This window comes from Rhinolophus sinicus, linkage group LG06 (assembly GCF_036562045.2).
Source record: "Rhinolophus sinicus isolate RSC01 linkage group LG06, ASM3656204v1, whole genome shotgun sequence".
NCBI classification, from domain to species: domain Eukaryota; kingdom Metazoa; phylum Chordata; class Mammalia; order Chiroptera; family Rhinolophidae; genus Rhinolophus; species Rhinolophus sinicus.
Window position 1 is genome coordinate 122,755,867 of NC_133756.1, and position 12,989 is coordinate 122,768,855.

Sequence of the window (12,989 nt, forward strand, 5' to 3'; positions counted from 1 at the left end):
GTGTGGTGAAATTAGACAGTTTGTGAGTCAAGAAAATTTGAAAAAAATATTTATAAAATGAGAGAAAGAAAGTGATCAGAGACTTTTAGTAAAATTTACTCATTCTGGGAAGCAGCACAGTATGAGCATCTGAATTCTGACTTCCAAAATCCCTAGCTTTAAACTATGGCTCTTTTACATAGTGGCTTTGTGGCTTTGGGCAAGTTACTAAAACTCTCTGAACCAGTTTTGGGTGTTTTGTTTTTCTGTCTAAAATAGTCATCAATACTATTGGACCTAGATTTGTAGTTATTGGTGAGGATATGCTTGGAATATAGTAGTTGATCATCAAACCATTCCTATCCTAAGTTACCAGAAACCTTACTCATTTTAATTTCATCTGCTCCCCCACCTTCCACATGCAAATGGCCTCTAAATTCTGTCCCTCTTCCTCCTAAATAGCTCTTGAATTCATCTTCTCTACTAACTCCACGACTTTAGATCAGGCCACTGTCATCTCTCACCTGATTACTACCATAGACTCCCAATTGATCCCACCCCTTAAATTGTTCTCCTCACCAGCTGCCACTGCAATCTCTCCAAATCTTTCTAAATTTTAACAAATTTCCAATGCCCCCATTTCTTCCTTGCATGGCTTGTAAGGGCGTGCATTTGCTACTTTCTAAAATGAGAAATGTGTTATTTTCTATTCTTGCTGTAACAAATTATCATGAATTTGGTAGCTTAAAGCATAAATTTATTAGTTCACGGACATGTAGTTCAGAAATCTGGTATAGGATGGCTGGGTTCTTTGCTCAGGGTATCACAGACTGAAGTAAAAGTGTCAGCCAGCCTAAATTCCTTCCTGGAACCTCTGGGGGAAAATCTGCTTCCCAGCTCATTCTTGTCATTAGCAGAATCCAGTTTCTTGTGGTTGTAGCACTGAAGTCCCTATTTTCTTGCTGGATGTCAGCCAGAGAGTGTCTCAGCTAGAGACCATTCTCCGGTACTTACTTACTCTGTGTCCTTCTCCATCGTCTAGCAAGCCACAGTCACCCTTATTCTTTGCCATGTGGCCCCAGCCATCTTCAAGCCAGCAAGAGTATTGAATCTCATTTTTCAAATTTCTCGAAGTTCCTCTTCTGCTTCCAACCAGGAAAAACCATTGGCTTTTAAAGGATTCATGTGATTTGGTTAAGACTAGGTGGATAACCTCTCTATCTTGAGGTCAACTGATTAGTAACATTAATGACATCTGCAAAATTCCTTTTGCCATATGACATAACCATGGGAGTAGTATCTCCTCGTATTCACAGTATCTCCTCATATTCACACCCACACTCAGGGAAGATTATACAAGAGTGAGATTATAGAAGATTATACAAGAGTCATTGGGGGTCAACTTATAATTCTGCCTACCATCGGAGGGAAGCCAGGAAAAACACCCCTGAGAAATGCTGGGACCTTGAACTGAGATCAGAAGGATGAGTGAGAATTAACTAGATAAGGAAGGAAAGCCTCTAGAGAACATGTGCAAAAGACATGTAACTGGAGGACACATATCAAAAAAAAAAAAAAGACTATAGGAAGACCAGTGTGTCTACAGCAGAGAGAACAGGAAGCACAGTGACTTGGAATAAGGTGGTTAGGGAGGTTAGGAGGAGCCAAGCCATGCAGGCTTCAAAAACTCTCTTAAAAGGTTTCTCTATCCCAAAAGCAGAGGTCAGAGAGTGGCATGATCAGATTTGTATCTTGATCATATCCTTTTGGCTATAAAATGGAGGTTGGATATAAGGAGGCATCAGTAAAATGAGGTAGACCACTCAGGAAGCTTAGAAAGCAGTGCAAGAAACAGTGAGGTGATGTCAGTGGAGACACAGCAGACGGATTCAAGGAACACTCAGTAGCTAAAACCAACAGGGCTTCATGATTGATTAAATATGGGAGTGAGGCAGTCGTGTTCCCAGGAAGTGGACTCTAAGACAGAGATTACTGTGGAGGATGTTTACTAAGGAGTGCTCTTCAAGTCAACACCTGTGGGAAAGAGAGGGTGAAAGGAGGATTGGACAAAGGGAGAAACTGAGCAGTAGTTCAGTCTCAACAAAGGCCTCAGTCAACTCCAGAAGGAGCTGTGAAGAGCTTTCAGAGTTGCTCTCTGCTGGGGTGAGGGGACTGAACTTTTATACCTCTCTACTCATCAGTCATTGGTTGCAGGATGCCCCAGAAAGGGAACATGACTTTGGATGAGTCGACTTTCTTCCGTTCAGGCAACTCCTGACAGGGCTGACAGTTGAGCACTGCCTTCCAACAGCCTTCTCAGCAACTGGAGAATAAATTGTTCACTTCTGAAGAGGAGTCTGGGCTTTTCCTCACAGCCTCCACCACAGCGATGAAGAAGCATAAGACAGTAAGGCATCCAGGATGGTCCCTAAATTTCTGCTTAGTGCATTTTGGTCGATGTTGCATGTTGTAATCTTGGTGGACCATACCTTCTAATCATTGGCTCACCTGTCATTCTCTCCCCTCCTCGCTGCCCCACTAGAGTGGAAGCTACTCAGGCACAGACTGCATGGAACAGCTAGTACACAGCCTTATACCTGGCATATACCTTGCTAAATAAACGAATGCCCATCGACTTCTATTTCCACTCCCCTCTCCCCTACATTTCCTTTGCTCCCCCAACCTCCACACTCTCCGGTCATCCAATGTGGGAAAAGTCCAGCATGTTATCTGAGGCCCCACCTGTGCTGGAGTTGAGCAAACAGCAAATCAGGATCCTCTGGTCCAGGACTCTCTGATGGGAAAGGCAGGCAGTGCCAGGAGGAAAGTGTGTGTGGTGGGGGTAGGGGAGGTGGAGAAGCAGGTGACGACATCCCCACCCACCTCAGGCTTAAATCCTCCTTAAACGCCCAGCCCCTTTAAACTCGGCGCTAGGCGGACCAGGTCCTTTCCAAAAGACTGGATAGGGCTCTCTGAATTCCCCACAAACTCAGACCTCATCCCCCATCTAATCTGCTCTTTGGGCTAAAATATTAGAGGAGGCAAGTCCAGCCCAAGGAGCTGAATCCGACTCAGTCCTGCGCATGCTCTCGACAGCTTTGTTTCCGCTGCACCCCAGTGACCCAGCCCCCTTCTGGCCCCTCCCGTGGGAACCTGACGCCCCACACAAGCTGCTCCACCTGCGCGGAGAACAAACAGGGAGCGTCCGTGTCGGGTGACGGTGGGCGCTGCCTGGAGACCACGAAGAAAACCAGCAGCCTCCTCCCCTCTTACGCCTACGCAGGGCTAGTTTAGAACCATACCCCAACCCTCACCCCACTCCACCCCCGTTTATCCTAGGTAGTTTTCACCACCCCACCCCACCCCCAGACTCCTCAACACCCAAGTCAGACTCTTCCTCCCGGCAGCCGTTTCCCCCGCCAGGGTTCCCCGTGATCAAATGCTGCCTCTCCCGCCCCATCCTCGCATGCTGCTGAGGGTTCCCTGGGAGCTTTGGGTGGAAGGCTGGGTGTTGGCCTGAGGCAGGATGCGGCGAGGAGCTGCAGGGAACTACGGGAACGATAGCATCGCGGTCACTGCGGCCACTGCGGCCACTGCGGCACAGTATCGTAACTGCAGCGCTCGCTGTGAGCTAAGTCATTTGCGCCGAAGCCAGTGACCTCGCACGCGGCCACCGTCTGTTTCCACCTCCACGTCCCCCGACACTCCAGGAAAAGATGCTAAACCTCACGGCAGCAGCCCCGCCCTACCCCACCCCTCTTACCCTTCCTCCCCCGAAACCTACCTCCTCGCAACCTCCCCACCATCTCTACATCCACCCCCAACCCCCACCCCACCCTTCCATCTCAGCGCTCTCTCGCTCTCTCTCTCTCTCTCTCTCTCTCTCTCTCTCTCTCTCTCTCTCTCTCTCTCTCTCTCTCTCCTTCCCCGGGGGCGGAGACTGTAGTGAAGGGGAGTGGGCGGGAAGAAAATCTCTAAAAGAAGAACGGAGAGATTTATTTTAGGGTACGGAGGGCTCAAGCCTGGAGGACAGTCACGCAGGGGGCACGTCCTGAGCGGGGAGGGGGGCGGAGATCACCTGGCAGGACAGCCGAGGACCCGAGCTGGGGGGACGCGAGCCCAGGCTGGGCGCACCGCGGAAAAGCTGAGGGCAGGAGCCAAGGTTGGGGGCGGGACCAGGCGAGGCGGGCGCCTCCGCGGAATCTCAGCGCGTGCAGGTGGAGCCCCCGCGGGAGCCCGCCCGGAGGAGCTGAGGGAGGGGGCCGGCTGGGCCAGGGCCATGGAGCTGCTCAAGCTGAACCGGAGCGTGCCGGGATCCGGACCCGGGCCAGGGGCTTCCCTGTGTCGCCCGGGGGTCCCCCTCCTCAACAGCAGCGGCACAGGCAACCTCAGCTGCGAGCCCCCTCGCATCCGCGGAGCCGGGACACGAGGTGGGTGCCTCCCTAAGCCCCCTCCACAAGCTCCTTCTCACTGCACCCCACGACACGAATAGAGGATCCCACTGCCTCCACATTGCCTCCTCAAACACCCACACCATGCCCTCAGGGCACTCCCTCAGTCCCCAAACAGCTCCCCTGAGGAGGACATTTGTCCCCTTCACCTCATAAAACTTCATCCCATCTCACACTGCCTGGTGAGAAACCCTACACACCCTGGTTCCCGGGTCACAGCCGAGCTTTTAATCACACCCCAAACACAGTACCTTCCCCAATACACAGAGGGTGGGGAGTTAATCCTTCGAGGTCTATCTTTTGCCTTTACATCCAGTTCACAGGGCCACAATGGGGAAGGAAAGAAAGAACAGAAGGCAAGATTGGGAAAAAGAAAGGGGCTGTTTGGGGAAGGGAGCAATCTGGAAGGCCTGAGTGGGAAGTTAGAGTTATAATCTCCTGTGTCCCCAACCCCAACCCCCAATCTTCCCCAAGCGATTGTCAAACTTGAATTAGGCTGGGTGCTGCTCAGTAGAGCTGCCTGTCTCCGTTTCACTCATCCTCAAATCTTCCGGCCTCCCAACATGGAATTCTTCTCAAGGTCTGAACTCTCTCTCTTTCTCTGTCACCAAGTAACGTCTTCAAGTCCCTTCCAAGCCTCCCCTCCAGACTGCCTCTCCTTAGGTTTCACCATCCTAGAGCCTGGCTGGACCCTGCATCACCCCATCACTTTGTGCTGCCACTACCCCTTCAGACTACTTCCATTCACCCAGTCCCCAAAATAATTTTCACTCTTCCCATCAGCCAACATCTGCATTTTCTTGATGACCCAGCTCAAGTTATATATTTTCTACTTCCTGTATGTTTCCTTTCCCTAAAAGTTTCCTGGGCAACTGCTATTGTAGTCCATGGGGACATAGGGATGAACTAGACCCAGTCTGGACCCTCATCGGTCCATAGTCAAGTGCAGAGAGGAGACAAAAACCAATGGAAAAATCACAGTCAGCATGGGAAGACCCACAAAAGGGTCTGAATTGTGGGCACCCAAAAGGATTCAAGAACTTCACAGAGGGAACCTGGGAGCTGGGTCTTGAAGTTGGAGTTTATTATGCAGACAAGGAAGAAGTGGGATTCCAGGAGAGGAAATAATGTTAAGCAGAAGGAAATTATGCCAATCCCAAAAAGGGAAAATGGGAATAAATTATAATTCAAGTACTTTGTTACCCCACAAAATAATGCATGCTTTTTCATACCAGTTGTTACAGACTCTCACTTAGATTTTTATTTTATTCAACAAATATTTATTGAATCAGGGATTGTGCTAGGCACCAAAACTGACACAGTTCCTATTTCATGGAGCTCACAGTTTAGTGAATGAGACAGACAAGTAAGCAGGGAATTGCAGCACAAAGTGCCTTGAGAGAGCTGTGGAAACACAGAAGAGGAGCACCTGTAGCCTAGCCTATCGTTGGGAAATCAGTTAGCCTCCTGGGGAGGCAAAGCATGAACTGAATAAAAATAAAAAGGATGAAAGAAAGCCAGCCAAATGAATGGCAGAAAAGGCAAAAAAAAAAAAAAAAAAAAGGCACTCCAAGCAGAGGAATAGTATATGTAAAAGCCCAAAGTTTAAAACCATGGCACTTTTGTTCAGTGTGTCATAGTTTCTGAATGCCTGAAACATATACTATAAGAAAGGAATAATGAACACTCAGAATAAAGGTGAGCCTAAAGAGCTTTATAGACCTAAGGAGTGTCAATTTTATCTTGAGGGCAATGGAACTACTGGAAGTTTCAGTAGTACTGCCAGGATTCATTCTGTAGTGTAGAGGATGGATTGGAGGACAAGACATGTAAGGAAGGGGGATGGGGGTGGGTGGACACTTTAGAAAGCTATTATATTACACTGGCTCTGGGGAAAGATGATACTGGCTTAGACTAAGTTACTGGCAGTAGGGATGGAGAGAAGTGGATGTTTGAGAGGCACTTCTGGAATCAACAGAATTTAGCTATTTATAAGAAATGGAGAGGGAGGAAGAGGTCAAGGGATAACATCCAGGTTTCTGGCTTGAACAATTGGATAGATGGTGGTGCTATATAATGAGAAGGATAACAAAGGAACAGAAACAGATTTGAAAGAGGAGATAATAAATTCGATTTGGAACACACTGAGCTTAAATGCTGGTGAGGTCAGCCAGTAAACTATTAAACCCAGGGGTCTGGAACCTAAGGGTGAGGTATGAGCTAGAAATATAGACTTGAAAGGTCTTTGCCTAGAGGAGCTAATGGAAGCTATGGGAATAGATAAAATTATACAAAGATTGTGTAGGATGAAAATAAAAGAGGTCCTGAGACAGGACCCTGAAAAAGACCAATATTTAAATGCCAGACAGACGCAAGAAAATCCAAGAGGGTTGAACATGCAGAAGATAGCAGAGATAGTCAATAGAGCAAGGGACAGTAAGAAAGCAGAATGTAAGGGATTCAAAGCACAGGTATAAGAATTGGCCTCTTATCTGGCTGTTGTTACCTACACGCAGTGGGATGTTACACAGGCTGTCAGAAGTTACCACAAAGGCTCTGTTAGCCATGCTCACTCAGATATTACTCTCACAGGTGCTTGTAACCCAGGCTCACTCCAGTGTTACAAGTAGAAATTTGGATGTTACCCACACTAGTCTGTATAATCCACACAAACTTGAGTGCTACCCATGTTCACTCAGATTCTACCCACAGAAAAACAGATGTCACCCACACTCACATTAATAATGCCCACATCATTTAGATTTACTCATCCATCAAACACACTCACTTTCATTTTATTATTATCCACACACAATCTGATATTACCCATGCTCACTTAAGTAACCCTTCTCCAGTTATTACTCTCACACATTCAGATACCACCCCCAAAGATTCAAATATTCACTCGGGTGCTCAGTTATTTCACTCAGGTTAACATCTCACTTAACGTCTTAACACGTTAACTTCCCACATCCATACTCACTTAAATACTGTCCACACATACTTGGATATAACTTCTGTCTCCAACAAGACAGAGGCAGAGAGGAGAGGGCAGTCTCAAGCTTTAGAGGCACAGAGATGAAGGATGAATGAGGAAGAACAAAGCAGGTGCATTTGTGTGCCGAGTGACAGAGACTCATTCCAGATTCATCAACAAGCATGTGTTAACACCTATGTGTGGGACATTATGCCAAGTGCTAGGGATATGCTGGAGAACGAGATGGACATTGCCCTCGTCCTCAAGAAGTTCATAGTCTAGTCTAGTGAGGGAGACAGAATTAAACGTCATCATAATGTAGTGAGAAATGCCATGATAGAGAACAGAGGAAGGAAGAGGCACTGAGATTGAGATTTGATTGGGGAAAGGAGGCAGCATGATGCATGACAGACAAGTGTGGGAGCAGTAGCAGGCAAGCATTTTACAGATGTGGAGATTTGGCTTCTATTCTGATTCTGCCCCTTACTTGTTGTGTGCTTTGAGTAAATTATGTCACTGCTGGGTTCAGTTCAGGGATCTCTTGTAAATAGTATTTATTTGATGGTTATGACAGCTTCTGAATTAGTTGGTTATTTTGATGAGAAGACAGTTTAATTTGGGGGCTAAGGCAAAAATAAGCCAATATATAGGGGCTGTGGAAGAGGAAATTGCACTTCTGGGCCCTTCTCTACAGGCAACCTGGAAGGCTCTGTCCTCTCTCCCTCATGCTGAGGCCATGGGTATGGGTAACTAGGCCAGTTTAATTCAATTCAGTTTTGTCTGGATCTGCTTTGCTGTGATATAGAGCCCAAAGATGTACCAATCTCCCAATAGATGGTGATGCAAATCCCATCTGGGGTCGGCCCTCTGTCTAGACCAGCAAACCTAGTGTCCCTCCTGTGACTTCCCACAGCACTCTGTATTCCTCAACCTCACTCCTTATCACACTGTGTGGCGATTGTCTGTTTATATATCTGAGTTTCCCTCCTTCTTTTCATGTTCTTCTCTGTCCCCAGTGCCTGGCATAAAGGGAATCCTCTGTAAATGTTTGGTGAGTGAGAATGAATGTTTGGAGATCATTAAAATACAAGGCAGAAAGTAAAAAAGGTTCTAACAAATGTGTAAGGAACATGCATGGGTCAGAAGAAGGGGAGATTAACTCCAAATGAGATGTCCAGAAAGGCCTTACAAAAAAGGGGGCATTTGATCTGAGTCTTAAGGACGATGGTAAATTGGAATGCACGAGATACAGACAACAAGTTTGTGATAGGAGGCAGGGGGGTGGGGAGGAGGGTGGTGAAAGAGCATTCCAGACTGAGAAACCAACATGAGCTAGAGAGGAAGTCATGAGTGCACATGATGCCTTCAAGTAACTGAGTCATCCAGCAGCTTAAGTGGGTGCATTACAGGGAGGAGGTAGAAGCAGGAACAGGGCAGTTCTCGGAGAACCTGGATGACATGCTAATGGGTTTTAGACAGTAGAGAGTAGGTGAAGGTGGTTTTTTTTTAGACAATTAAGGACATGATCTGACCTGTCCCCCGGGGAAGAAGGGGTGTCGGGGTGACCTGGGCGGATCCCAGGAGACCAGACCCGGGGGTGCCACACCCCAAGCTGAGAAGAGGCCTTTGGATTTAGCAGTTAAAGCTCAGTGACCTTGGGAAGAAGTGTCCTAACAGTGATGGGGGGTCAGATGGGGCACTGGATTGTAATGGGTTGAGGAGTGAATGGAAAGATGCAAATAATCCTTTCAAGAAGTTTGGCTGCAAAGACTAGGAAAGATTTGTAGTAAAGCTTGAGAAGAAACAGGCTTTTTTTTTTTCTTTTTTCTTTTTCTCTGTGTGTGTGTGTGTGTGTGTGTGTGTGTGTGTGTGTGTGTGTCTTAAAACACACATTTATTAGCTCACAGACTTGTAGGCCATAAGTTTCGGCTCTGGGGGGAAATCTGCTTCCAAGCTCATTCTTGTCATTAGCAGAATCCAGTTTCTTGTGGTTGTAGGACTGAAGTCCCTATTTTCTTGCTGGATGTCACCCAGAGACTGCTCTCATCTAGAGGCCATTCTCAGGTACTTGCTCTGTGCTCCATCTTTCAGTGAGCCACAGCCACCCTCATTCCTTGTCATATGGCCCCAGCCATCTCAAGCCAGCAACAGTGTATTGCTGGCTTGAGATGGCTGGGGGCCTTATGACAAGCAAATTTCCTGAAGTTCCTCTTCTGCTGCCAACCAGGGAAAACTGTTGGCTTTTTAAGGATTCATATGATTTGGTTAAGACTAGTTGGATAACCTCTCTATTGTTTTTTTATTAGTTTCAATGTACAAAACAACATAATGATTAGACATTTACACCCTTCACAAAGTGATAACCCCACCAAGTCTACTACCCATCTGATATCGTACATAGCTGTTATAATACCATTGACTATATTCCCTATGTTGTACTTTACATCCTGTGACTATATATATATATATATATATATATATATATATATATATATATGACATTCAATATTATCTTATATGAGTATCAGGTGTACAGTGCAGTGATTAGGCATTTATATAATACATGAAGTAATCCCCCCATAAGTCCAGTACCCATCTGACTCCCTATATAGTCTTTACATTCATGATTATAGTCCCCCTACTGTATTTGACATCCCCAGGACTATTTTGTGACTACCAGTTTGTACTTCCTAATCCCTTCACCTTTCTCACGCATCCCTCACCCCCCTCCTGTATAGCAATCATCAGTTTGTTCTCTATATCTAGAGACAGGCTGTCTTAAGGAAAGGTAGAGTTAAGCCAATTTAACTAAGCCCCAACAGGTTAGAAGGGCAAGGAATTCAAGTTCACCATTTACTGAGTGTGTGGGGGGGTGGTGTTCTTGGAAAGCAGAGCATCTGGCTGGGTAGTGGGGGTTGGGAATAAGTGGGATTGGAGGATCTGGCTGAGTGGAGGCCAGACCCCCTATTGTCACCTCTCCCTTTTCCTATCCAGAATTGGAGCTGGCCATTAGAGTCACCCTTTATGCAGTGATCTTTCTGATGAGCGTTGGAGGAAATGTGCTCATCATTGTGGTCCTGGGACTGAGCCGCCGCCTGAGGACCGTCACCAACGCCTTCCTGCTCTCTCTGGCGGTCAGCGACCTCCTGTTGGCTGTGGCCTGCATGCCCTTCACCCTCCTGCCCAATCTCATGGGTACATTCATCTTTGGCACAGTCGTCTGCAAGGCGGTTTCCTACCTCATGGGTAGGTGAGACTACCACCTTGCCCCCTTGCTCCTCTCCTCTTCTAAAGTCCTTGGCAGAAATCAGGGTGTTTCCTGGTAAGGGTTGGGAATGTGACACTAGCGAATGTGTAGTACAAGTTTCCTAGGTGACCCTTTCCCCTTCCCTTGCTTAGGGGTGTCTGTGAGTGTGTCCACACTAAGCCTCGTGGCCATCGCCCTGGAGCGGTACAGCGCCATCTGCCGACCACTGCAGGCTCGAGTGTGGCAGACGCGCTCCCACGCAGCTCGTGTGATCGTAGCCACCTGGATGCTGTCTGGACTGCTCATGGTGCCCTATCCCGTGTACACCGTGGTGCAGCCAGCGGGGCCCCGTGTGCTGCAGTGCGTGCATCGCTGGCCCAGTGCGCGGGTTCGCCAAACCTGGTGAGGGTGCCCCTTACCTACACCTGGAAATTCCCTTCTCCATCTCCATCACATGCTTAGAACCATTCCCAAGAATCTTCCTTTAGCTGCTCCAAGAATTACCACTCCAATTCCCTTTCCTCACCCACCACCCTAAGATTCCTATTTGGGGACCCTCTGCAGTTTTCTAGCCCTTCCCAGCAGCAAGTCCAAATCCTACATCTGCCTCTAGGGCCTGATCACCAACCCTAGAAACATCAATCCTTGGCTCTTCTTCCACCTGTAATTATAGCTGACAGAGACCATGGTTGGTCTGTGCTCTGCCTTCAGGTCGGTACTGCTGCTCCTGCTCTTGTTCTTCATCCCGGGTGTGGTAATGGCAGTGGCCTACGGGCTTATCTCCCGCGAGCTCTACTTAGGGCTTCGCTTTGACGGTGACAGTGACAGCGAGAGCCAGAGCCGAGTCCGAAGCCAAGCTGTTGGCGAAGAAGCGCGTGGTGCGCATGTTGCTAGTGATCGTCGTGCTTTTTTTCCTCTGTTGGTTGCCAGTGTACAGCGCCAACACTTGGCGCGCCTTTGATGGCCCTGGTGCCCACCGTGCACTTTCAGGTGCTCCCATCTCTTTTATCCATTTGCTGAGTTATGCCTCGGCCTGTGTGAACCCCCTGGTCTACTGCTTCATGCACCGTCGCTTTCGCCAGGCCTGTCTCGATACTTGCGCCCGCTGCTGTCCCCGGCCGCCACGAGCTCGCCCCAGGCCTCTTCCAGACGAGGACCCTCCCACCCCCTCCATTGCTTCACTGTCCAGGCTGAGCTACACCACCATCAGCACACTGGGGCCTGGCTGAGGGGTGGGGACTGAGGCAGGACAGACCAATTCCTACAAGCACTGACCCATCCAGACACACAAGAGACACAGACCAAAACTGACACAAGATACTGACACCCAATAGCGTGGATTAAACCCAATGCACAGGAAATAAACCAAACCCCCACACAGGAAACGAGGCACATTCTTGACATGGCACATCGAAATGGCACTGCCCTAGGACATACCCAGGCACAGCGTCCCTAGCAATGGATTATCCCTCCACAGTGGGAGCTCTGATGGGTGACTTGCCTCTCAAACACATAGAGTAAGGGCACTAATTGTTATAGGAGCCTGGCATGGGGCTGACTCCTGAGATGCTCCAGGCTGCCCCCAGTTTGACCTCACAGTGCCCTTCCCCAATCAGCACTGGAAATACCATCCTCATCTCTCACATCCCTGACCAAAAGGCTGATTTGCACTGAAAAGTCCCTTTCTTTCCAGTTAAATACTATGCCCCCGCCCCCTCCTCCCTCACCTGACCTCTTCAAGAAATAATAAATGGCTTGGCTTCCTCCTAAACTTCCTTTCTGGACTTTTGGGGGGCAGGTGAGGCGGCATGGGGTTTTGTGATCTTCCCTGTCAGTTCATGCACAGTATGACCTCCTGCCAGAAAGCCCATGATCTGAAGCTAGATGAGGCTGTGTGTATTCTCTCTGGGTTGTCATCCCAGACCCACCTACACACCAGTGTCATAGTAGCTGAGAATAGGGGTGAGGGTGGGAAGTGGGATATCCATAATACATCATGAGTCCTGAGCACATTTTCCTAAAGTGATGCCATTGTTACGGTACTATACTCATGTTAATAGATGCTTATTAAAATTTTAATGAAAAAATAAAAGAAGCACTGTATAGTGAGACTCAGTTTATTCAATGTGTGTTTGAAACATCAGAAATCAGACCATGACAGATATACAGAAGGTACAGAAGTTAATTAAAAGCTAGGGCCTTTTCAATGCATTCTTCTCTAGTAGCAGAACCTGGTCAAGCTTCTGCCCCATAGAAGCATCCCTACTGGCCAGCAATGACAAAGGGTGTGTGGGCGAGGTGGCGGGCGTGGGGGGGGGGTGAAGGAGGCTGGACC

At 48.0% G+C, this 12,989-nt stretch overlaps 1 protein-coding gene across 1 annotated transcript; it reads left to right on the forward strand.

The window, feature by feature from the left end:
* Nucleotides 1-3,881: 3,881 nt before the first annotated feature.
* Nucleotides 3,882-12,757, forward strand: CCKBR (cholecystokinin B receptor). Its single transcript, XM_074335879.1, is given in 5 exon segments — nucleotides 3,882-4,409; nucleotides 10,402-10,653; nucleotides 10,807-11,056; nucleotides 11,366-11,503; nucleotides 11,505-12,757. Coding segments are annotated over 5 exon segments (1,170 nt in total). The 5' UTR covers nucleotides 3,882-4,258; the 3' UTR covers nucleotides 11,884-12,757.
* The last annotated feature ends 232 nt before the right edge of the window (nucleotides 12,758-12,989 follow it).